The 27,939-nt window shown below is 38.5% G+C and overlaps 1 protein-coding gene across 1 annotated transcript; it reads right to left on the reverse strand.

Moving 5' to 3' along the window:
- Positions 1 to 516: 516 nt before the first annotated feature.
- Positions 517 to 26,944, reverse strand: WDR41 (WD repeat domain 41). Its single transcript, XM_059491872.1, has 13 exons — positions 26,844 to 26,944; positions 22,779 to 22,894; positions 19,824 to 19,872; positions 18,050 to 18,181; positions 17,592 to 17,654; positions 17,021 to 17,132; positions 15,617 to 15,679; positions 13,763 to 13,873; positions 12,370 to 12,554; positions 9,436 to 9,557; positions 8,356 to 8,444; positions 4,671 to 4,804; positions 517 to 2,831 (listed from the first exon to the last, which is right to left on the reverse strand). The coding sequence occupies exons 1-13, from the start codon at positions 26,892 to 26,894 to the stop codon at positions 2,679 to 2,681; spliced, it is 1,380 nt and encodes a 459-aa protein (XP_059347855.1). The 5' UTR covers positions 26,895 to 26,944; the 3' UTR covers positions 517 to 2,678.
- Between the last annotated feature and the right edge of the window lie 995 nt (positions 26,945 to 27,939).

The following is a 27,939-nucleotide window of genomic DNA, read 5'->3' on the forward strand; positions in this document are numbered from 1 at the left end:
CATAGTTGTAAAAGTATTAAGAGGAGGTCAGACAAAGATATTTGCTTCCATGACGTGAACATATGGAATTCAGTGTTACTGCAAGGTGGAAAAATATTTAGGACATCAGTTAGATGTAAAATTCTCATCAGGTCAGCATAATTCTGCTCACTGCATCTCCCAACAGCAAGTGACAAACTCTCATTTATTCTCTTGTTACACTCAAAGTTCATTTGTAAAACAAAGGACTGAGTACTTTTAAGTCAACCATCTTTAAAAGAAGAGACCCTTGGGAGATCTCCTGCCAATGGAGTGTGTCTGAGAACAATGGCACTTTTGATAAATATAAATATTTACACCTGCATGTAGGACTATTTAAAGCTGAATTACATCCCTGTAAAATGCACAGCGAATTTTGTGACTAGAACTGTACAGTTGAAAAGGCCCGTTTCTCTACCAGGTATTCACTTAACAGCAGTCAAATAAAAAGGAAATAGCTGTTCTCATGCTAGAAGAAGACATTATAAAAATATGACCTTCCTTCTCTGTAGTTATAATTGATGGTAACAGGGACTCTCCAAAAAATCTGTTTCATAAGCTTTCACTGCAAAGGCGTCATAACAGTGTGTACACACAAGCACTATATACAACCAAATAGTTAAAACAACAAAAAAGATCCAAAGAGACATTTTATCTCCCCAGGTTCTCCTGGGTAAGCCAAAAATCTGCTGAAGAAGACAAGCTGAAGCAATGTAAACTTAACATGCTTTCCTCTCTCAAGTTTAATACCATATACCCAAAGGAATGTTATCCTCAGCTGTAATCCAAATGCGTTTCCTACATGAATCAGCAGAATAGCCAGCCTTAGCAAAGAACATGCAGCTCAAACTTTAACACAATTCAGGATTTAACCTCCCTGAATTGAAAGGAGATGGTAATTTAACAATTCTTCCATCCATTTTGTGGTTTTGAAGTATGTAATTTTGAGGTATATACTCAAGTAAGATTAGCTGTACAACCTGACTAAGGTTGGGAAAAATTACAGCTCAAAATCTTGCTGCCCCTCTGCCCTGCATTCCAGAGATTATAGTCTCATAATAAGACTCAAGAGGCAAAGGTGGGCTTCTGAGTGGCAGGAGGAAGGAAAGTGCCCACTGCTGCTCAGGGAAGCAAGTCTAAAAACCTCTGATTTCTCCTAGGAAGCTAGGAGCTTTCTTCCTTCTTTTGCTCTTGCAAGAATCTGCTTAGCCCTTTGTCTTAATCACACTTACTGCAACCACTGTATCTGAGGTCTGGAATTACAGCCACAGTTTCCTGTACTGAAAACAATTCTCAGTGATTCAAAGGGAAGAGATGGCACTGAAAAGTTGCACAAGACTTATTCCCACACCATTTAGGTGCTGTATCTCCTGAGTAGACCTGAGGATAGTAGCACCATCTTCTACATAGTTTTATGACCACTAAGTTCCCAAACTTTCCCTTTTCCCTAGCTCTTCTCTGTTCAAATGGTAATGTACCACTCATTATCTTGTCCTTCCTCATGCTGTCTTAGTATCAGTTCTGGGTTTAACTGTTTCATTTTTCAGTTTGTTTTTTTTTGTTGTTGTTGGCAGGGAGGGGGGAGAGGGGGTTATTTATTTGCTTGTGTGTTGATTCGATTTTTTGCTTTTGTGTTTTTGTTGCTGTGGTTTGAGCTTTGTTTTAGTTTGCATTTCTTTCCCTACTCCTGTTTAGCTATTGTTAGCACAGACTCTTAGTATCTGTGCACTGAGCTACTTATTTTTTTTAACCCTGAAATACTATTTACCTTACAAACTTGGTGCACATTTCTCTGCAGTCAGACTTCAGTTGAGAATTTAGTATTCATATGGCAAAACACAGTTTCACTACTATTGAAATATCAACTCCTACTGCTTAAGAAAGGATTCTGAAAATTCATGGTAAAGCAAATGCTTTTTATTAGATACAATTTAATTTGATGAATGCACTATGGAAAGACTAAGCTAAACTAATCACACTGCATGCTAAACTTGGTAATGGTGTAATGGTAATGCTGTATAAAGTCCAGTAATGTAGGCTAACTCAAGAGAAACTTCAGCTACTACTAGTAAACAGTTTCTGTGTACCTCAGTTTTCCAAAAATTAGAACCTGACAAACTGGCATTACCTACCTTTTTTTTTCCTTACCATTGATGCAGGATATTAATTTAAAGTGCAAAATTTCTATTTAAGAATGCTTTCTTTCAGGGCTTTCTGTATACACACAAATCTGAGCCATCAGTGAGGAAAGTTCAGCTTATAGAAATAAATTAGAGCAGGAAGCTGCAGATTTCTTCCCGTGCCTTCTTCCTGCACATAGCACTGTGGATGCCCTCAACTGCTTTAATTATGATCCATCTACTGTATTTCACAATTCTTAATTTTGACATTCACTCATGATAATTTTAAACATTTGGGATAATACTAGAAACTATTTAATGACTCATTATTACCTTCAGTCTTTCAAGAGAACACCATTTCTGCTGACAGAGTGTAACAAAATGCAAAATCCCCCTTTGAGAAGAGTAGCAACTAAGAGAAGTTCCAATATAACACATGACATAAAGTGTAAGCTCTACTAGAAGTCAGACTCCCAGATTCTTTACACTCATATTTAAAACACATCCAGTTTACATATATACAGCCTGTATTCAAACAATTTAAAGTTTGAGCTGCAAATCACCATTCTGTGCCAATTTTTTAAATAGCGTTAAACTGCGGAGGCTAGATTCTCGTTCACCATCCTTCCACAAAATAATGAGGTGGTCAGCAGAGCATGTAGCCAATCCCAGTTCACCAAAGTACAGGAACATCTGCAATGAAACAACTATTATTACCATGATGCTTGCATGAGATGGTCAACTTGCTTAATTATTTTGTGTATAGCTGGACTAAACAAACATATGTATCTGATATGGCTCTGCTTATAAACAGGAATACAAAATTACATACTGTATGTTAGAGATGCCATAAAATTGCTACACAGAAACAAACTGTTTAGTCACTTCATACTGAAAGATCTCCGTCTAAAAAAGCAGTGATAAGTAACTTAACTTACAGATAGGTAAGTTAAAGGACAGAATTCTGAAGAAACTTGTTTCAAATCAGCAGTAGAAGAGTGAACAACTTGCACAAACTCTGATCTGGGTTCTTGGGAACAGAAGTGTTGTGTTCACGAGGTACACTGTCCCCCCTCCCCCCTACAACACAGTAGAGTTAGCAGCAGGCCTGGAAAGATCAAAGGACAAACAGCTGTGACAGACACATGCCTAGTCACACAGAGGAAGTTAAACAAGCAAGAAACATATTACTGGAGGGAAGTACAGCACCAGGGGAAGGATTTTGCAAGACCAATGGAGCTGACAAATCATGAGTTAACCCCTGACTTCTGAGATCATCACAAGACTGCCTAAGATTAACCACTAACTGCAGTCCAACATGACAGCCAATGGAACCTGTGATGTCACTATGGCATACTCACAATGCCCCAATTCTTCAGTTTGTTAAAGGGATTCTGTCTAGGGGAAGCATTCAGGCCAAAGCCTACCTGCCCTGGGAATGCTCACTTAATAGCTACAGGGTTCCAGTAGACATAGTCTCCCAAGTCCTCATCTTGGCCATCACATTTCATCACTACTCGACATTTTCTTCCTCAACAGCTCCCATATTCCCAGAGTTTGAAAAATCCCAAAATTTTCCATATGCAGAACACTGCAGGAAATCACATCCACCATCATCTCCATTACTTCTTTGCCCTGCATCTCAGCCAAGACCCAATGTATGCCTCTCACCTTCTTTGTTTCTCTTGCTGAATTACACACCATGTCCCCTTGCTTAGAGAGCAACCTTCCAAGTGGTTAAGACCCCCTTCCAACAGTTTTTCAAAAGAAAGATGGCAGAAAGGGAAAGAGAGCCTTGAAGAAATCCCTTTAGCAGAAAGGTTCACCTTAGCTATTAAAGAACAGCTTTCAGGTTTTAGCAGCAGCAGTCTGAAATCCAGTCTGCCCCATGAATGCCTGTGAGCAAAGCTACTCCAGAACCACGCTATCCCCTTCTGGCTGCCCTTCTCCCTGCTCCCTGCTCCTGCCAAGAACATATGTAGAAGTCCACTGTAACGAAGTGCTTTGTTACTCCAATATCTTGTGACAGAAAAGTGTGGAGGGAAAATGCCATTTAAAATGAACACCTGCTATTTTAGGCAGACAGAAGCATGGAACAATACTGGTAGTACTGCTTAAGTTAAAAGACCTCCTTAATGCTCACAGCATGGAGGGTTAAGAAATAACTCTGCGTGTTTTCGTTTCAGTTTTTTTTGTAGGAGTCCTTCTTTAGATTGTGAACTTCAGATGAAATCTGGGTCATGTACACGTTCCCAGCTGTATTGTCTGCAGTCTCTAAATGAAGCCAAATACTCTGTCAGATTATCTCTAGCATTTATGTGCAAACACAGTCCTCAGACATCAGTGAGCAAGTTGTCATTAGAATATTAAGTCAGTGTGTATACTGAGTGTTTTCACACTGCACTAAAGATACCACAAAATGTGTTCCTAGCCTCCAGAGTCAGACAGTTAAAAGTTACAGCTCAAAAAACAGTCAAATTTATGTGACTTACTAACACTGACTTTTTCTCATTCTTACTAATGCTGACCTACCTGCACAGCTGATGAATGACCAATCAAATCACCAACCAGCTCCAAGAAATACACAGGTGTATTCTCCTGCATCTTCTTAGCAGCTTGGTTTGCCTGCTTGTTTGTCCTTCCAAATCCCCACATGTTGAAAAACCCTGAGAGGGGAAAAAAATCTCTTATTTTGACAAAAATCACAAATATAAATTATTTCTTCTAGCTAAAGAGAGAACTACAAAAGCCACATAAAATCTAAAAGCAGGACACTCTGCATGGCAAAGACAGAAGCACTGTACTGTGCAGCTCTTTAGCATCTGGATTATTCATCTTGAGGGAAGAAGAAAATATAGCTACTTGTGCCACAATGTAATTTAGAAAACATGCTGAATTACACACTTGGATGAGACAATATACAGATTTAGGAACAAATACAAAGATTTCCTAAAAGAATGAACTGAACAGCAAAGATACATGCAGGACAAGTTTATGCAGGTGTTTATCTTTGCTCTGCCCACCTAAATTGTTACTTGTGCAAAGAGCACAAAAATGAGGCACCAATCTCTCCTCTGTATGTTCTGCACTACAGCATCTAAGTGCTGGCTCGTTGCCTCCTTCCTTCAGCAAAAACTATCAGCAAATGTGGAGTGTAAAGATAGTACTTCACATGTTCCATTTAGATTGCACAAAAGTACACAGCCGCAGCCCCCAGAACTGTGTAACAGTATTGACACAAGTAAGAAGGTTGGGTTCTGTTGACAATGCAGTTCAGACTTTATTCCCAATTCTTCCCTCAGCCCTATCAGCACATAAAACTAGAATTGTGCTAAATCATGGCCCTGGTTCAAGGGAGATAACTGGTGAGGTGAACAGCTTCTCAGGGGATCCCTAAAATAAAAAGAGTGCAAATCAACAGCAATATCTCCCTAAGGTTTTTTCCAAACATCTTAATTCACTGAAGTTATAAATTTATAATGTGAAGCCAAACACCACTTGTCACTGTGTAGATCAGCCTGTCACCAGCAATGCTGAAGATGGAATATTCCTGAAAAAGTGTTTCTAAATCAACCTAAGCAGCAAAAATACATTTTCAAAAGTTACCAACAAGAGATGAATAGCTAGGTAAACAAGATACATCAGGAAAATTATTTACATCTTGAATAAAAAATTCCTACAGAAGAGCAATAGTGTTGCTGTTCCCAGTCCTTGACATGAACTACACTGTCCTGAGCACCTGTCAAAGATCCCAACTGCCAGTGTGCAAGGGAGCTTGGCCAAAGAGTAGCAAGTACTACAAAGGAACTGTCATTACTCAAGCATAAGCAGGAAATACACAGGAGATGGAAGCAGGGTCAGGCCAGCTGAAAATACAGAGAGGCTGTAAGAGTAAGTAAAAATGAAACAAGGAAGGCCAAGACCCATCTGGAATTAAAACTGGCCAAGGGTGTCAAAGACAACAAGAAGGGCTTCTTCAAATACATCAAGAACAAAATTAAAACTAAGGATAATGTAGGGCTGTTCCTAAATGGAGGGTGGGACCATGCAGGCCAGAATGCAGAGAAGTCAGGTACTGTACTTCGCTTCAGTCTTCAGTGACAAGACCAGCCCTCAGCATTCTCTGACCCAGGAGACCAGAGTAAAGGAATGTTGGAAGGAAGACTTTCCCTCTGTCAAGGAGGATTAGGTTAGAAGCCATCTAGGCAAACGTGACATTTCCAAGTCCGTGAGCCCTGAGTGGATGCATCCACGAGTGCTCAGAGAGCTGGTGGACACCACTGCAAGGCTCCTCATGATCATCTTTAAAAGGTCGTGGAGATCAGGAGAGGTGCTGAAGACTGGAAGAAAGCAAATGTCACCCTGGTCTTCAAAAGAGAAACTACCAGCCGGTCAGCCTCACCTCAATCCCTGGGAAAGCGATGGAGCACTTAATTCTGGAGACCATCTCTATCTACCTGGATGACAAGATGGTGATCAGGAACAGGCAGCACAGGTTCAACAAAGGTAAGCCATGTTTGACTGACCTATTTGCCTTCTACAATGAAACAATTACTTGGATGGATGAGGGGAAAGTAGTGGATACTGTCTACTTGACTTCAGCAGGGATTACAACACTGTCTCCCAGAACATCCTCACAAACTCAGGGATGTGGGCTGGATGACTAGACAGTGAGGTGGATCAAGAACTGGCTGAACAACAGATCCCAGCGGCTCAAAATCAGTGGCACAGTTGGAGCCCTGTCACTGGCAGAGCCCTGCAAGGTTTAATACTGGGCCCAGAACTGTTTAACTTGTCCATTCTTGACTTGTAAAAGGTGGAATGTGTCTCCTCAGCAAATTCACTGAGAACACAACGCTGGGAGGAATGGCCAACACTCTGGAGTGCTGTGCAGCCCTTCAGAAGGACCTTGGCAGGTTGGAGAGATGGGCAGAGAAGAACCATCTGAAAGTCAACAAAGACAAATGAAGGATCCTGCACCTGGGGAGGAACAGCCTCAGGCACCTGGGGCTGACCTGCTGGGGAGCAGCTCTGTGGAAAAGAACCTGGGGGTCCCTGTGGAGAAGATCCTGGTGGACAAGAAGCTGTCCATGAGCCAGCAGTGTGTCCTTGTGACCAAGAATGCCAATGGTATCCTGGGGGGCATTAGGAAGAGCATTGCCAGCAGGTCATGGAAGGTGATCCTGCCCCTGTACTCAGCCCTAGCAAGGTCTCCCCAGGAGCACTGTGTCCCTTTCTGGACTTCTCAGGACAAGCAAGCTGGTCAAGCAGAAGGCTGTAAAAATAATGAGAGGACTGGAGCATCTGGATAGGCTGAGGACACTGAGCCTGATCAGCCTTGAGAGGGGATCTCATCAATGCCTATCAATATCTGAAGAGAGGTATTAAGACAATGGACCAGGCTCTTCTCAGAGGCGCTGAGTAGTAGGAGAAGAGACAATTGGCAGACACTGATGCACAAGAAGTTCCACCTGAATAAGAGGAAGAACTCCTTTATTGTGTGTGACTGAAGACTGGAACAGGTTGGCCAGAGGTTGTGGAGTCTCCCTCACTGGAAATACTCTAAGATCATCTGGACACAATCCTCTGCCATGTGTTCCAGAATCACCCTGTTTGAGTAGGGAGGCTGGACCACATGACTCACTGTAGAATCTTTCAACCTTACCCATTCTGTGATTCTATGAATGTCTTTACTTGGGGAAAATGTTCCCTGTAACACAATCAACTAGCTCTAAGGTCTGCAGTGCCCAGAGGCAGTATCTGAGTTTGGATACAGCTCCAAACTGTAAGTCCCAATATAATTCTAAGTTCAAAGAGGAGATGTGGAAAACACCTTTTTTTTTGCTGCCAGCTGCTTATCTGCAAGCTTTCATCACAAGGTAGTTACTCTGGTACGGTATAGAATTCAATACTGTTTGGTACAAGGAAGAAAGGATCAAGGTTTGTCAGGTCTTTTTTTTTTTTTAACTGGCTCATACAACTGTAAACTGTAAGTAAGCCTTATGGCACAGAATTGCTTCAGCTGTATCTTCTATCATCCCGTACCAGAGCTTGGAGTACTTGAACTCACACTCTCTTCAGCTTCCCTCCCACACCTGTAATCAGCTGGTTAAACACAAGACATTATCACTCTTTACAAAGCCCGAAAGCCTCTCTATTCCTATATGTTAAATACTGAGTTTTTAAATGTTCCTTTCACTCCCCACTACTAGCAAACCTGTTGGAACTGGTTCAGCTGGCAGCCGCTGCTTTTCTCTGAGTTCCCAAATGCGCACACTGCCATCTTCTGAACAGGAGATCAGCTGCCTGTAAAAACAGTTGATAAGCAACACTAGCATGGATACTTACCTGTGCAAATCACCTTGTGATGCCTCTATGAAAGAGACAGTAAGTCCCTCAGGTTCTATACAAGTTTACTAGAACTCTTAAATGTAGCAGGGTGTACAGATGTTCCACAGAAAACAAAATTCATTAGTAGCAGAACAAAGTATAACAGATATTTAGAATAAGTGGAAAAAAATAAACCTTTTCAACTCCATATTGAAAGCATACCACTATGTAAACCAAAACACAACCAGTCTAGACTCTGCAAACACAGTTCCACTAACTCATTTCTGTAAGTTTACTTTCATTAAGCAAAACCCTATTTTTCTTACAGAAAAATAATGAAAGGAAAGGTACTCTGTTTCATTACACATTTAGAACAGCTTAGCATACATGCAGTTACAAGACCAAGGCCTCAGTTTTTATCTTCTGGCAGATTTTGCCCCATTGAACAAGAACATAACGGGATCTAGTACTATTATCTATGGTATATTACAGCATATACATATATATGCAGCAACTTGTCCAAGTTGGCTGCCAAAAGTTCCAGCTAGAAACTCTGCACTAAGAAACAGAAATGGCAAGTTTATTAATTTTTGTAAAAACACTTCAAGTATTATAAAATATTTAATGAAAAATATATGCTATATGCCTTTGCTTTCTATTAGTAAAATGCCATTAAGCTACATTTTCACAATACAAACAAAAGTGCTTCATCAAATCTGATTTTGAAAATAGCTGAGGTATTTTCAGCCTGTGTACCAGTCATACTGGAAATATAGGTTTTCCCACTGAATTACAATAACAAATTTTGCAAGATCAGATAACAAGCTCTACCTAATAAAAGCAGATCAAACTGAAAATCAAGTCCCTGCCCTAGAAATCCAATGTAGCTTTGCAGTCTGTATCTAGTCACCCTTCCAGGTTTTGCTTTTCTTTATTGCATTAACAAAATGTACTATGTTTTTTGTACCTGTTTGGAAGCTTCTCAATGTGCAGCACAGAGGAGTCATGAGCAGTTCTCTGGCAGGCAATCACACGCTTCATATGAAGATTATATACGTATATGCCTTTCCCAACAGCAGCAAACACACACTGGAAAGAAAATTCAATAGAACAACTTACAGAAATAGATACCAAAGGATCACGTTGCATATAATGGATTTCCAATGATACTATGACCTAGCTTGTTTCAATCCTCATGTTATTGCTTTATCCCAAACATATGAAATTGGCAAGTTATAAAAAGAGATGGATTTTTTAAAAGCAAACGTGGGATATAATCCTATATTCTAAGCAGTAATTTTATGTCTGTATTTTTATCCTGTTCTTCAGAGTCTAAGCAGAAACTAAGGATACCAACCAATCAATACACTTCTGTAATTAAATGCTCATGTTCTTACAGTAAAATAATGTCCGATGTTTTGAAAAGCCTTTGTTTTATCAAGAAAAACTACTATTATTCTTAACTAAAGACAGAGGTGGATAAAGAGACCTTGCTCAAGAATTGAGCTCTACTGAATTCAGAAAAGGAACTCTCTCATAGCAAAGTATTATGCAATACTGCATTTTGCATTCAATGCTCTTCTTCAAAAGATTGCAGGCATTCCGCCTCATAATCATCATGACCCTAAGACACCAGAAACAGTTTACAGATCTTTGGACCTGGACCACTTCATGTCTTTTGATGAACTTACAGAGGACAAGTGTACAATCCTGTGCATGTACACATGATTAGTATTCAGTACCAGAAGTGTGCAAAAGGTTTCCATTCAGTATATATTTGCAGTTTTGAACATGCCTTGTTTAGATGACAGTGTTTAGGAACATTTCCCTGAACAGCCAGTTTCCATTTACACAACCCAAACATTAATATCTGATATACAATTCACACTGCACGTCTGTCAACATTTTGTACAACTTGTAGCCTAGGGTCTTTTGACTAAAATTTCCTGTATACATTCATCAATGTTTTAACATTGTTCAAAACTCTTTGTTCAGGTTTTTATTCTTTTTTTTTCCCTTATGTCTATCTGTTGTGGGAGCACTGAAGCTTAACAGATTTCTGATACCACCAATAGGAAATCAAGACAAAAAACAAAACACTAAGCCCATTATCTTAGCTTTCATAAGGTTCAAATTCAATGGCTTTCCACATAACTCTTCCAACCTGAGCCATACAATCTTACAGCTTTGCAAAAGATGCTCTTCATGGAGCACTCTTCTTTATTCACAAGCCCTGGCAAAATCCTGGTCATCTCAAAATCCAAGAAAATAAAACATATGAAGCATGAATTGTACAGTTCTATTAATAGGCAAGCTAAATACACATACCAGAACAGCAGATGTACTCCTTAGCACTGTTCCCTAGCTTTGAAAACTTTTACCATCCCATTTTTTTCTGAATCATGTTTTGCCTACAAGCCCAGTGTCAAACTAGACAAGTGTATCTTCTCCAACTACCTAACTACCAAGTCTGGAAGACAGAGAAAACATATATTTTACACCATTTTTTAATATGAAAAGCAGTGGTCTGCTTTGAAATACCACATAACAAAATAATATCTTAGACAAATACATTTCTGCACCACACTTTAGGCTCCTTGAGGAGCTTTACAATGCAGACAGCACTACCTTAAAAGCACCTTCTATTTTGGTATGTAATACTAGAACAACCTTTTCTTCCCATCATTCAAAACTCTCACAATTAAAAAAAAAAAAATCACACCTATTTATTTATTTAGTTCAGTCTCATGAATGGAAGACAGGAGCCCCAGATTCCACATTGAATGTTTTGAAAACTTCTGTCCTTCCTCAAATTCTTTCCTACTCCCTTAAAACACATCATACGTAGCTTTCAAGCATGGAATCAAAGTGTTCTGAAGCTAAATTAGAGGACTTATCCTAAATAAAATTCATTTTTGGCTTATTGTAGAAATAAGCATTGACAACAAAACCACTGTATATCCCACCTTTAAGGGCAGCCACATCTTTTTAGCCCCCCAACTTCCCACAGTATTTCTCACTCCAGTGTTTTAGGAAAGTTCTATTCAGAAAGAGGCAAATGCATCAGGTGACTGTTTGGTCCTTACCCTCTTTTCAGGCTTTTCCACAGCTTTTATGTTTTACAGCTTATATATCTGAATCCATTTCCATGAATCTCTTTCTTAATCATTCTCAATAACGGACCTACATGCCCCAAACAAAATCCCAGTGTAACTCAACAATGAAAGATCTTTTATTTTGCCACATTTAATTTTGTGAAATGTTGGTAACATTTCACAAAATTAAATATCAACCTGAGTATTTTTAGTGTTTGCTGCATGATAACTGAGTTCTAACTGAGTATTCTGACCAAGAATTTATCACTAAAGCATGACTATAGTAGACAGGATCTTGGAAACATTTGAGTATATAATTCTGGATAGTCCCCCTGAACAGAAAGAGCAATACTGATTTACTAGGAAGCATAAACATATGCCTACTCTTAAATAGTACCCCACAGTATTCTCACAGTAACCTCAGCTGTAACTGCTCAAACAGGTGCATTACTGGGAAAACATTATTTCCAGGATCTGGAATATAAAAGATGATGCCATCAAAACACACACCCATTTTTACTTTTCTCTAGTGGTATTTTAAACAAGTAATAAATCTTTATTAGTCAAAAAGAAATGCTGCTGTGACAGTCCATTATGTTCATTTCCATACCATCAACATATTAAACTCTTCATATAGGTGAACAGCAAATATTTTATATAAAAACTACTGACCATATAAAATAGCTGTGCACATTTAAAAGAAGCCACTCATATCATAACAAGGAAACTGAAAATACAAACCACTCAATCTTCTGTGGTAAGATCATCCTAGCTTACTTAAAGTAATTTACTCTGAAGCTTTTTACCTCCTCAGCAGATGTTAAGTGTTGAACTGAAGTTTCATGTGGGCTTTGGGATAACTTTATTTCTGGTTGTACATCTGGATGGACAGAGGAGTCCCAGAAGTTGCACTCAGATGCCAGCTTTGTCCAGTCAAGCGCATCCCAAACTATTAACTCACCTATATGAGAACCTGTCACAAAAGTCAAATCTGAAGGGAAAAAAAACACACATAGAAATCACATTATATGAAAAAAAATTTATAAAAAGCTACAACCCTAGAAAGACAGCCCATTTATGTAAAAAACTATGTACAATGTGCAGTGCATAACTGACTGGACAAAAACCTCTCTCTTTGAGTAAATACTCATCTAATTACCTGACATAGCTCAGACAAGTGCTCATGTAAAATTAGAATCAGGAAGAAGAACATTCACTGGCCACAGTGCACAGCACAGTGTTGCAAAGGCAAGGAATGCCACCAGAAGTGTGTACAAATATTTGAACTTCATTTCTACATACAAAGCCCTTCTATTCCTTGGGGAAGCATCCCCCAACATCCCCCAGACACAACAAAGTACATCTTTGCCCTAAATAGAAATACTGATCACAAATTAAATGAATGAGTTAATGGCAATATTGAAGTAGCTGCTCATGACTTCGTTTATCACACATGGAAAGGAACTTCTACAACAATATTTAATGCAGGTAGCATCTTGTCTTTTTAAGTCAAACAATGTTCTCCTTTCATAATCAAACAGAAGAAAATAATGGCAACAGTTAAGCTCAGAAACATGTACCATAGAACCCAAGTTTTCTTTTTTCCAGCCTATTGTTACCTCAGTAATACCGCCTCTTTGTGCCAGCCAGGCAGACACAGCTACAGCCAAGGATAAATAAACACTCTCTATCCCACCAGCAATACCTTCAGCAGAGCAGACAGAATTTCAGGTATTAGTTCAGTATCACCCTAATGAGCAGCACAGATCTTATCAGCTTCCAGACCCTCTCTATAAAGGCTCTTCATGCAGGCCCACATCTGCATACTCAGAATCTCCAGTTACCTTAGGACTACAGCTGCAAGGGACGTGGCAATGCATATCCCATTTTAAGAATAAGAAGGAACAAGACCAAAAAAGTAGCATTTTTAACTTTCTCAATAGAAAGACCAAGAGTTCCATCTCCATCAATGACATTGAGTCTTCTACATTACAACTCACCTGGTTTCATTTCGTTGTTAATCCATAAACAAAGAAATTGTATTTTGTCACATCACAACCTTTGCAGCTACACAAAAAGGTACATCCACTAGTTACTAAGTTTCACTCCAGTTAAAACTTTGGTTCAAATAAAAACTCCATGGGTGAAATATCCCACTGCTAACTAACAAACCCAGTAATATTAGAAAATTATTCTTACCATTAACACTGACTAATGATGAAATGTTATCCTGATGGTCAACAAGGCGCTTTACTTCAAGGATACTCCAATCTTCAGACCCATTGTTAGAAGCACTCAGCCTAAAAATTACTTCAAAGATAGAAAATAAGTTTTTTCATTTGGAATAAGATGGAGCTAGGTCTAAATAAAACAACATTTTCAGAGACACAAATTAAACATTGTGAGACCATATAAAAGCCACTTATAATCAAAAAACAGGAAGCACTTACTTCAGTGTTACCATTAAGGCTTCAGCAAATACAGGATAAACACTTCAGCCTAGTAACTCTGATATTCAGACAACTGGTCAACACCAGAACTGAAAAGTATCAGACATCTTTATGGATAAGTTACTAAAAGTGAAATATGTTTTCTTGAGGACTCATCTATGTGAAACATTAATATTCAAAAACAATGAATTTAATATCCTCTAATAAAGCAACCAATATTGTCAGAAATTAAGACTTTATTTTAATCAGTCTTGGAATTTCTTTTCTATCTCAAGGGTACTATAAAAGCTACTCATTATAGCCTTGGATAGTTAGAGATCATCAATACCTCATACTTCAGATCCCAGGATAAGGAAGCTCTAGAGAATGTGAGTATCTGACAACTCAGGTAAGCAACTCCAGACCTTCTCCAGAAGAACAAATGTCAATTGCCATAATCAGATCTGGACAGGTGGCACTAACACTGAGGGAGCTGACAGAAGAGCTCACCAAGCCGATCTCTGTCATTTATCAGTCCTTGTATACCAGGAAGGTCCCAGTCAAATAGAGGTTGGCTAATGTGATGCCCATCTACACGAGTGGTTGTAGGAGGACTGAGGCAACCACAGGCCTGCCAGCCTAATGCCAGTGCCAGGTAAAGTGATGAAACAAATTATCTTGAGTGTAATCACACAGCACATACAGGACAACCAGGGAATCAGGCCCAGACAGCATGGGTTTAATAAAGGCAGGTCCTGCTTGACCAACATGAGTCAGTGGGTGCCAAGGTGGCCAAGAAGGCCAGTGGCATCCTGGCCTGCATCAGCAACAGTGTGGCCAGCAGGACCAGAGCAGCAACTGTGCCCTTGTACTCCACACTGGTGAGGCCAGAACAGCCACTTGAGGCGACACCTCAAGTTCTGTGCTCAGTTCTGGGTCCCTCATGACAAGAAAGATATTGAGGTGCTGAAGTGTGTCCAAAGAACACCAACAGAGTTGGTGAAGGGTCTGGAGGACAAGTCTTAAGAGACAAGAGCTTGGGTTGTTTAGCATGGAGTAAAAGGAGACCTTATCATTTCCTAAAACTACCTGAGAGGAGGTCATGCCAAGGTGGGCATTGGCCTCTTCCCACAGGCCACAAGTCACAGGAGAAAAGGAAGTGGCCTCAAGCTGTTCAAGGGGAGGTTCAGGTTGGACATCAGGAAGAATCCACTGAAAGGGTAATTAGACATTGGAATGGGTTGTCTAGGGATGTGGAGCAGTCAGCATCCCTGAAGGTGTTCAAGAAATCACCGGATATGGTAGTGAGTTCTATGGTAGTTGACATGGTGGTGACTGGTCAAACCTTAGACTCAATGATCTTGGAGGTCTTTCCCAATCTTAATGATTCTATAATTCTAAATACAGAAACATTTTGTTTTGTATGTCATGCATATTTCCAAAAATTCTTGATTAAGATTAGAATAGTCTTCTCTTTGTCAATGGTCAAAGAAAAAACGTGGCTGACTACATCCTAATACCATTTACTTTTCTTATACAATTGCAGCAGAGTGCTCTTCAAAAATGTCTTTGATAAGCAGGTCTTATGGAGGAGCATGAACACTGGAAAATGCAAGATACTCACTTAGCTCTTTGCCAACTGCTGCTGCAACACAATTTTTGGGCAATTCAACCAAAGCACTGATGCCTTTGAAAAAAGGGGGAAAAGAATATTTATTGACCACAAGAAAGCACAACAAACTGCTAATTCTTTATTAATCTACTTTCCACTTATCAAAACCAAAGTCTATTGACTTAAGTTAAATGGCATCAGAAATGAACAGTTTATCTCAAACAGAGGTAAGATCAGGAGTTTTGGTCTCAATCAAGCAGAATTCTGAACATCAAACTTGTGGTAAAGCTGAAATTAAATGATCTTTTTATTTTAAATACAATTAAGATATTTATGTTCTAATGCTGGACAGTATTAAAAACACCATGACAATTATTGTGGCCCTAAACACAGGCAGTACCAAAATCAGATACAGATACTGATACTACCTCAAGTATGCACAATTCTAAAATAACATGCAGAGCAAGAAAAAGAAGAATAAAGCATATGATAAAATGCCCAGCTTGCTATCATCTGTTTTCATCCTGCACAAAATTTCCCCACCCTTGGCCAAAGCACCATTAGAAGAAAATTCCCCAAGGAATAAGCAACCTCTTTCCCCACAAAGGAAGTCAGCGATTAGGACAGAAGAGAGGGCCCATGCCACACATTCCGTTGATTCCTTGTACCAAAGTTTCAATAGCACTCCATACTAAGCACCGCAGTCCAACTGGTATTTAGCATGATATTTCACATTGAACCAAAAGAAGTATTAATACCCTCAAGGATTTAGGAGGCTTCGCCTACCACTACTTTATTCTATGACAAAAATAAGGCCAATATCAGTTCCACCTTTGAATGTGATTCACAGCTTTGTAAGCATCTTGGTAAAGTACAGCAATAACATGAAAAATTTTCTCCACATGGACAGATAATATAGAAGTTTATTAACAGAAAAGCATGATTGACAGTGATTTCTGATTATTATATTCCTATCAAAACATGCATTTTCTACATCAAAAGTACTGATTCTTAACAATAAAAAAGTTATCTTTACTGCTCTGCTATTACAAATTTTCACTCTAGAAATATAATAAAACACACACTCAATCAGACAAAAAGTCAGTCAAAGGATCTGGTACATGTTACAGCAAACACATAAATCAGCATCTGAGCTCTAGCCCTGTAGTCCAAGATAATGTGCTGTACTAGTTACTGAGATCTGAGATATTCTAAAATTCACACAGTACAGAACATTAAAAGCGGTCTTAGTTCAGAAACGAGAATTAAATTTGACATTAAAAAAAATAAAGAGTGGCTCTAATACATAATGTTATCATTAGAATTAAAATGAATTTGCCAAGTTGGTTTTGCATCAGTATACAGATCAATTTTACTTGCACTTTAACAGCTATAATGAGTAATTTCCATTTTTACCTGCATCAGTAAGATGACTGGTCTTACACAAGAGATCTAATTTTTTGTTCCAAACACACAGATCACTCCCTCCAGACAACCATACATTCAGTCTTTGAAGAACTGTCAAACACTGCAGAACAAAAAACAGATATATGTCTCCTGCAAAAGTTCTTCAGGGAATTTTTCAGTGAAATGATCATGAGCTTTAGTTAGATAAATCTGTAAATACTATGAAATACAGTATCAAGGTCTCTGAGAAATACATATTTAATTACACACTAATATGTTAAATTTTTCATCAACAGTACAAAAACTTTAAATGTTGTAGGCTGCCTTTTCCAACACAGTAATAAAACCAAGTCACACCACTACCTTTGATCTACCTACTCTCAAAAAGAAAACTGAGGTATTAAGAGATCCAAAACCAAATTAAGAATTATGCCCACTTCTCAGCCATTATGCACCTATTCTTAAATAACACAATGCCATTCATTCTAACACACCTGCCCACATGACCCATGATCCAGACATGATAGCTTAATGTATAAAACAAAACAACAGACATTCATAGGGATTCATTCTTCAGTACCTTTACAGTAGAATGGAAACATGACACTTTTTGAACCTGTCTGCCACTAGTGCAGTCCCAAACCTGTCTTTATTCATTAAGGAAACTGAAAGGGTTCTATGTATCATAAATGAAAATGCTGTTTTGGTAACTAAATGACATATTAGGAGAGAGGTATGCAGAGACTCAGTCTCCCAAACCCTGACAGTCTTCTCAATATTCATCCTAAATTATATATTCATAAAGGCCAAATATTTATATTCACAAAAGGCCTGTTATGGATTCATTTTTTTGTGGCAAGGGATCTATCTACATGTGAACAATAACTAGTGAAACCCCTGTGTAATCCAATTACACCCAGTGGGTATAGGTAGCCTTAAAGTTTTGAGATGGGCTGTAGCCTGTGTCAGTGCTATCTTTAGAAGTAAAAGTCACAAAAGGTCCATAGAATTTTAAATTCCCTCCAGATCAAAGGATACAATAACAGTTCTATCAGCTGATGCTGTTATAATCAAATTAGTTTTTTCTTCAGCAACATCTGATGAAGAAAACGGTGCTATAGCTGTAATTTTGTGTGTGTGCCCATGAAGTTCATGAAGTTTTTCTCCAGTCTGAAAAATAAAAACATTGAAAACTAAGGTTAAAATAGGAAAATGCCTACAATATCAGAAAATATAGGTATTAAATGACTTTTTAAAGCAAGAATTACTATGAGTTTAAAATTTCCCTTTCTAAAGAAATTTAAGGATTTTCTACTTACTACCTTCAGTACTGTTCAAGACCTTAAATGAAATAACACACTATGAGTAAGTTTAAAGAAGTAGTACATAATGGAAATTATTCTCTGAGTAAAAAAACTCTAAAAGCCCTTAAGAACACAATTAAAACTCATTTAATTTTAAGGCAAATATTGGCTAATCATCCTTCTTAATAAATCCTACACCAATTCAGATTTGTTGACAAACCCTTAATTGAAAATGTATTTTTTTTTAATTTTAACTATTGGAAAAACCTGACCTATATTTATGGCCAACCTCCTGCCAGATTTATTTACCATGCACATTGTCTATAGATTCAAGTGGGTGCTTTAGACGACTACAGCTACTTCTACTAACATTTTAGTTAAATGGAAAAACCCTACAAACAAACATGCAGAAATAAATTGGCATTTCAAGCATAAAGCTAAAATACAGGGTAATTTTAACTGCAAATTTCTTGAGAGACGTGGATTAATATTTTAAATTAAAAGTGCAAAGATTTGCTTTAACAAACACAATAGAAGTCCTACAGAAATAGAAAATGGAACTCAGTTCATAAAGCTGGATATCCAAATGAGTTTTATGTTTACAAGCTGCTCAGAACACTGGGCATATATATACACACACATGGGTTTTAATACTAAAATCCCTTTACTTTTACAAATTATACAATTATAGAATTATAAAAGGCTTTCAAAACCAGGAAAGCACTAGTGGAAACTGCTCAAAAGAAAAGTTTCAAGTCTCTCCTTCTGACCACTATAAATGTCACTGAAATTTTTCAGAAGATTTAAAAGAAAATTTACAGTCTAGAATTTTTTCTTCCTCAATTGAATGACTGATACACTGCAGACCCTTCATACTTCTTACTAAACAATGTAACTCATATACTAGACTTCCTTAACCTAGGTCTAATGTTCATCGGTTCTCTACAGTGTTGTCAATGATATGGAGAAACAGAGCAGTAGAGCAAAACAGCAGGTGTCACACTTACAGAGCACTATTTGTATGATAAAACTAATGTCTTATTAAGGTTTTCAAAAGTTGTAAGACCTTTATCACAGCAAGCAATTAAGGGCATGTTCATGCATGGTATGAAATGTTTAATTCCTACTGACTTTGGTACCTTTTAAATACAATTTTGTGATAGCTCCCCATTAATCAGTCATGCTAAAGAGGGATTACTAACAGAGTGACTGAAATGTATTTAAATCTTACATGTATATAAAAGTCCTGCCAAATTTGGGATCTTCCTACAAATTTGTTGAGTAACTAGTCAGCATTTCAGCATTTACAGCAAACACAGAACATACATTCAAAGAGTCACTAAAGTCACAACTTCACACTTCTGCTTTTTAACAGAAAAACATTTTCAAACTGTAGCTCTGCAGCAATTCTTATTTATTCCGCTTTTTTTGCTCCTAGACATTTTCACCTCTTCTCTACTTCTACCCTGTCCAGAGCACACAAGCCACCCCTAAAAAAGACAGCTAACCTCAGCATTCCACAGAAATATGATTCCATCATCTCCTGCAGATGCAAACCTGGAAAAAAACAAACCAAACAAAGAACCATAACAAACTGAAAACTTCATTATAGCATAATGTAATGGAAAAACAGTCAATATTTACAGAACTAAAAATGTTTATAAGATATATCAGATTCAGTCTTTAAAGAATAACCATGCATTTTAAATCCTAATTACAGTTTCAAACTGAAATAGTATATTTATAAACATGCATTTGTAAATCCTAATTACAGTTTCTAAACTGAAATAGTGTATTTAAATAGGTGATTATCAACATATACCTAATATAAAAACAAGACTTAAGAATTCCAATAGTGTTATAAAATGTCTTCATGGGTCACCTCAGTCTTTTCCAGTCATGATCACCATCATCTATAACCTTATTTGTTTCCTGAAGGTGCAAAGAATGATCAAATGATAAAAAAAAAAAAAAATCTATTCTTAAAATGTGCTAGGGACTCTGTTTAATTTAATGTGTCAAAGGTCTCAGTCCAGTTTTTGGAAGACTCTTGCTGAGGCTTAGCCTTCTTTAGTGATCTTCCAATCAATATGAGCCTTACTTCATGTTTAAAAAGTACAAGAGCAAAGAAGAAAAAACCCAAAAAAAACAACCAGCTTTCTGTTACATTCATAGAGGATTTATTTAGTATCTTCAAAAACCAATATGAGAAAATTTTCCACTCACTGGTTTTAGCTGAGCCACTGAGAAAACAAGAAAATCCTTCTGTAAAATTCTCACTAAGATGATATTATCTAAAGACCTGAAGCGTGAAACTTGGCTTACAATAGTTGACAAAAACCACACAATGGAATAGCCGCAGAAACTAAACAAAAACATTTCAGAAGCTTGAGTAACAATACTAGTCATACGGAAAAGAATCAAGTGAAAAATATTATCATGTGTTTAACAATACAGAAAATACAATATTCTTGATAAACAGAATTTAGAATTACTGCCAGTAACAACTGAAACAACTCTATGAAACTCCCCAAACTCTCAGAATACTAACCAGCTATACAACTCACTCATTATCCATATACTATTTCACAACCTATCTTAAACATCACCACTAAGGCTTTAGTTTTACAATGATTATCATTATTTTAGCTTTAGTAATTTACCTGCCACCAAATAACAAAGCCCAAAATGGAAAAAGACTTATTTTTATAAGACTGCATGTGCAAGCTAAGAATACTGTGGTGTTTCTACAAAGATGAATTACACATACTCAGTTTACATTTGAGAAAAACATACTTTGATAAAGGGTTATTTTACTAAGCTGTCTGGGGAAATAAAAGACTGAAGAAACCATACAAGATTCTTCCATTTTTATATGAATCTTATGGTGGACTACTACACAGAAAAATAAATGTTATAAAAATGCATGTAACTTTCCTGACATATATATATATATATATATATATATATCGATACAGATATATAATCTTTAAAATAAAAAGTGGCAAGCTAAAAATCCTCCATGGAGTCTTCTGTGAAATTTTATTTATGTATATATATAGATATACATAATATTAGAAAATAAGATTCTGTGAGCATTTCTGAACTGGAAGAGACCACTAGCAAGGTCTCTTCCAATCAATGCGCATGGGGAGGAAGAGGATCTTCAGACTCTTCCATCACAAAACACCTATAAGATATAAAACAAACTCTAGGCCATGTTAACTTCATGCAGTGTATTGATGACTATACTAGAATTTCCCTTCTGTTTGTCTAATCGGTAAAAGATATAAATTACTACATCTCCTTAACAGAACTAATCTTGCCTATTACTTATGTTCTTAGACACTAACATTTTCTATTTAATTCTCCACATCAGTCAAGAGTCCTACATTTTATGACTGAATACAGACTCTACAACCTTACTTTTAAAGCAGAAAATTATTCCCTCTCTCATAGAATTATGTTAAATTAAAGAACATGCAAGGTAAATTTAGATAAAACTAGAACAGAAACTAGTTTGTAATGTACAACTATCATAATTCATTCTCTCAGTCACACTTCCTAAGTGACAAAGGTAAATACAATTATTTCATCTTCTTAACCAGTTTTCCAGCTTTTAGATAACTCTGTCCTCAGAAGACAGATAACTCAGTCTTCAGAAGTTACAGACAGAGATTGTTAGGAAATATACAGAAAGGTGCATATAGCTGAAACCTGAAGGAGAGAAACAAAGGAAGTATCAGTTTCAAAGAAGTATGCCAAGTTGAACCAGATCAAACTGGAAGAGACATGTAACGCAGAGGGCAGGCATACAGTGACTTTTGAAACTAAGCAGTCATTCTGAATAAAGCAGCTAAAACTTTAAATCTTGCAAAGCTAAAAAAATTGCATTAACCAAAGCTCAAGTGAGTTTAGCACTATAGCACCAAAAGAAGTGCAACAAAAGATCAGAAAGAAAGGAAAAGCAACACTCATTGTTGAAGATGTCACGTCCAATTCTCCAGCACATCTGCAGGAGTCTATTACACTCTTTCATAGAACCACAAGGTAAAACTACAGCTATCCTCAATTCAGAAACACAGGACACATGCAGCCTGTGAGAACAGCAGCAGACCGCATATTGTCCTGTAAGAATCTATGCATGTACAGAAGGCAGCACTCAGACCAGGAATAAACTGAAAAAGAACAGATGAATCAGCTAAAGGCAATTCTTACAACAAATGAAACTGTACTGAGAAATGTAACATAATGACCATTATTTTCTCATTAAAGTAAGACTTAAAAGAGAAGCCAAAAGATACAGTAACACAGCAAGAAAAGGGAGTATTCATCCCTTGATTTACCACCAGTTTTTCCAGCTCTCACCCCCAAAAGTAAAAACACAGGATTAAAATGTTACTACATTTTTACAAACACATTGCCAAGGACACTGTGAAACAACTTGAAATGGCATTTCATACCTGCAATCATCTATTTGCACTAGAAATCGTACTATATCTTGATGACCTTTCAACACAAGGAGCTCCGTGTAAGGATTCTGTATTTGTTCTTCACCAATTGTCTGTACAGAGGATTTCTAAAATTCATAAAAAAGGAAGTAAATTTATTTTGTACTAACATAATTATTTTCATCAGGTCTTTGTGATGGGTCTACATACAGACCCATGTGCAAAGTTTCTGAAATACCATTTTGCCTTAATGAAAATAATAATAAAATATAATTTCCTGTTATTTCATATAAATAATAGCTTTCTATAGACTGTATTTTAAATTACGATATAGCATTTTCTTCTCAACAAAAACATTTTGTACTGATTTAATTGCTGATACAGTGAGATGAAACCCAGCTGAATTATAAGCTGTCGTGTGAAGCCAGCTTCATGACTCAATTCACCATACATTCAGTTTTTCATTAAATTACACCTCTTACAAGATGGCTGTGAACCTCTCATATCTTTCATCTACTGTTCAATGTCAAAATCTTATATAAAGACAACATATTTAAAACAAACAAGAACAAATACTGTTTGGTTGCATAATATGTAAATCACCCACTGGTACTCTATTTACAAAATACCACAGCAAACTGCTTAAAAAATATAGAGAATGATTAATCATTTTATAGAACAGCATCTGCAATTACCCCCAACTAGACTATTAATTAAAAGAACAATCAATCACTTGGAGCAAGCTGATCACTAGGCAGGGGTCAATAAAATACTGCATACAGCTGCATTTTTAAGGCAGAATAGTTCTGCCAATTTCAATCGTCATTTTATTTCAAGACAACCTTTTTGTAATTAAGATCTTAAACATTCTGAAACAACTTGCCAGACTTTTTTTTAACCATCTAAACAGTGACAGCACTCTCTCCCTCCTAGATTTATTTTACACAACAGTCAACAACATACTATTTCCAAGACTGTCCTTTCTTTGAGAATTTCAACTGAATGTACATTGTAAAAACAGCAACTACAGAACACTGTGCAACATCCATCACATGACACGTAACACCACATGAAAGACAAACTTGTCATCCTCAGAAACTTGAACTTTTTCTTGCAGGATTAATAAATTATTTTCTATTACTTTGATATTGGTACTATGACATTATTCCTTGGGAATTAATAACGACATAGTTAATAAATATGGATGGAAATAAACCTGCTGTTATTTTAAAAGTGAAGAGTTCTTAATTTTAAATGAAGCCCTTGTGATTTTATATTGGTTTTATGCTACCTGATGCAATTCACGAAGCAACTGTTCCTCATTTTGTTCAATCACATGAGAACAGCAGTTCCCCTTTAAAATAATGCAAGTAGAATCTGCATGACTGTAATAACAAATTGAATAACTTGGAGTTCATCCATTATAAGCTAATCCAAACACTCCTTTTAAAAAATTAGAGTTCTAAAAATCCTAAGGAAATCTCAGTATACCAATACTACAGTCAGAAAACAAGCATTTAGGAAACAATTTTAACACCATTCTGAAAAACTCAGAATTGGTATCATTAACATCCCAATTGTACAGTCTGATGTTGCTTCCTATTCAATACAAGATGCTGTTATTTCTTTTGAACACTATGTCTGATCTTAATTCTAACAATCCCTGTGAATACTGAAAATTACAGGGCTGACAAGGCACTTATATATGAGAACAAAATAACATCTTTTTCCCCAGAAATGTCATACAACAAGTTATGCTCTCTTCAGATCTTCATTAATATTTACCCAAGTGTTGGGTTACATGAATGTTCTTTCTCTGAAGAAATCTATTTTTTTGTACAAACTACTAACTGGACTCTCCTGTACCAACACCAAATTTCTGGAGGTAAAATCTGGACACTGATGTTAATGGACTCTATTCCCAACACGCATACTTTTATGCATGACCTGCAAGTAACATTACCGTAATCAGGAAAAAAAATTCATGTCAACCTCAAAACTTCCCAAGATGTGAAGCATTTAAAAAGTAGGATTTTCAAAAGCTATTCATGAAAAACACAGATACGAGAGCACATAGGAATACTGATCTATGGATCATGGAGCATGACAGATCAGCTCCTATAGACCACGATGCTCCTGCACTGAAATGCTCCCACCACCAGAGCCACCATGACTGAGATAACACCATGGCTGGCCACCAACTGAAGAGATTCTGATTCCACAGTTAAAAAAAAAAAATAAAGAAACAAGTAAGGAGAAATTTCCATCTCACAAACTTAGGACAGCTTTGCCAGAGGCTTCCTCTATTCACCCAGTGCAATGCCACTCTAACACACCTGCCTGAAGTCACAGTACAGGAAACAAGCACTGTAAGTCCACAGCCCACACACTGCTGTGGGCTTTCTTACCTATTGAAGAACTAATGGTGATGAAGATTATTAAATGAAACAATATTACACCATGCAGGGCGGGAAAAGTCTAGGGACTAACCCTCAGGAATACTCGTTCTTCAGATTTTCAGCTGAGAAGCAAAATTAGTACTATTGTTCCACAACTGTGTGAGAGTAAAACAATGAGAACAAAAGTCCTGAGGATTGGATTTAACCGAAGCATTAATGGCAGAATGGAAGAAGCGGGCCACACCTTGATTTGTGCTCATGCTTTATTAAATCACAGGATATAAACCAAAGCTGAAGTCAAACTTTGAGGGACACACAATAATGCGGTTTTCTAGCGCGTCTTAGAAAACTGCATCGTATTTCCTACCCTCCTTCTAAAAACAACTGCACACAAACCTGCAAATGTGACTGCATCCAATTGGCATTTTGACCAATGACAAAAGTCAGAGGTATTTCCACACATCATCATTCCAACCTGGTGCAGACCCAAATTAAGTACTGACCTTTAAAGTAAACCATAATATTGGCATAACTTGCTCATGAACAGCAGGTGAAGAATAATTATTTCCTCATACATGCCTAGATTACAAAAGCACTAAGTGCATGGAGCACAGCAATACTTTTAATTAACTCTTGTTAAATCCATGCTGAGAACTACAGCAGACTGAGAGACACGAAAATTCCAGAAATTTCTCCGTCTAATCCAGTAACATCACTCTTAATCTGAGCAGCAGCAAGTATATCACTGTATAGTACACTCCACAACAAGGCATATTTCATGGATGAGGTACTAAGAAGAAATGCTGGTAAGCTACTACAAACTACTGTGACACATAAATAACAACTTACTGCCTATAACTTACATTATCGATCTCAAGAGTCTTGAAAGCAGAACTTGCAAGAATTGCATGAAAGCTACACACCATAACTCCCGCAAAGCAGGAGCTTAGCTCGGTCGTTCTGCTGTTCACAGAATCAATTAGGTTTGAAAAGACGCCTGAGAACGAGCCCAGCCTATGATAAACACCACCTTGTCAAGTAGACCACGGCACCAAGCGCCAAGTCCAGTCCTTAAACACTTCGAAGGATGGTGATTCCACTACCTCCCTGAGCACTCCATTCCAATATCCAATCACTCTTTCTGTGAAGAAATTGTTTCTGATGCTCAGCCTGAATCTCCCCTGGGGCGGTTTGAGACTGTGGCCTCATCCTGTCACTGGCTGCTTGGGACGAGACACCAACCCCCAGGGCTACTCCCTCTTTTCAGGTAGTTGGAGAGAGGGACAATATCTCTCCTGAGCCTCCCTGTTCCCAGGATAAGACCAACCGAGCTCCCTCAACTACTCCACACAGGACTTGTGGTCCAAACGCGGCACCATCTCTGTTCCCCTTCTCCCGACAGGTTCCAGCACCTCAATGTCCTCCTTGAACTCAAGTGCCCAGACGTAGACGAAGGCCTTGAGATTCGTCTCTGTGCTTTCCCAGCTCCCCTGTTTCTCTTCCAGGACACCCGTAATCCGTTCTACCAGTCCGACTGCCTCGCAGGCCGAGACCCGGCCCGGAGCACGGCGCATCCCGGGGCCAAGATCCACCCAGCGGGAACGGCCATGGCCCAGCGCATCCCGACCTCACGGCACCACCAGCCCCAAGCGCAGGGCTCCGCAGAGAGCCGTCTCACCTCGGCCAAGCCTTGCGGCTCCCGGCCGCCGCCGATCAGCCAGCGCAGCATGGAGAGCGGGCGCGGGGCCGGTGCGGGCCCTCCTGCGGCACCCGCGGGGCGGCACCTGACCGACAGGCTGCTCAATCGAGCTCCGCGCGGACACCCGCCCGCCGGCGGGCGGGGCCGGGCGCGGCCGGAGCAGTCGATGGCCGAGCGGGTGCGCCGTGAGGGTCGGGCCGGTGTTACTGCGCGGCCTCGTACGGCGGGCAAGTGAAATATTTACTGGCCTTTTACCTCGCTGTCTTCCGACTGTGAGAGAAGATTTATGCTATTACCTTTTGCCATATTACCATATTGCGTATTACCACATTACAGTTATTACAGTTATTGCCATTTTGTTGTGACGGTCGTCAGCTATTTCTTGAAGCGGAATGAGCACCAAAATATTTTCTGAGTAGCAGATTTCCCTTGGCTGGGGCTGTTTCCATCCTCCCTCGCTGGGGTATTTGATGCTTCTGACAGGATGAAGTGACAAACATGGGTGAACTCACCTGATTCACTGTCCTGCTCCTCTGCTGCCCTTCATGGAGTCCCAGAGCGCCAGGATGGGTTGGGTTGGAAGGGACCAGAGTCAGCCACCGGTCCAAGCTCCCTGCTCAAGCAGTGTCATCCCAGAGCACACGGCACAGCATTGTGTCCAGACAGCTCTTGAGTATCCCCAGGGAGGGAGACTCCACACCCCGTCTGGGCAATCTGTTCCAGCGCTCAGTCACTGCACAATAAAGTTCTTCCTCATGTCCAGGTGGAACTTCCTGTGCATCAGTGTCTGCCCACTGCCTCTTGTTCTCCTGCTTGGCACCACTAGGAAGAGCTTGGATCCATCTCCTTCACACTCTTTAGACAGCTGTAGACCTTGATGAGGTGATGCATTAATCTTGGAAGCCTTTTGCGTTTTAGATGAATGTGCGGCAAGATCACAAAACCCCTTCCAAAAGGCCACACAAACCCCGTTCTTGAGCAGACACAAGAAACCATGGAGGTATACAGATATGTCCAACAGGCACTGCCCTGAGCATCTGAATATACAAAGGTCACTTGCCCTGGTGGCTTTTTG

This window comes from Ammospiza nelsoni, chromosome Z (genome assembly GCF_027579445.1).
Source record: "Ammospiza nelsoni isolate bAmmNel1 chromosome Z, bAmmNel1.pri, whole genome shotgun sequence".
In the NCBI taxonomy this organism is placed as follows: Eukaryota; Metazoa; Chordata; class Aves; order Passeriformes; family Passerellidae; genus Ammospiza; species Ammospiza nelsoni.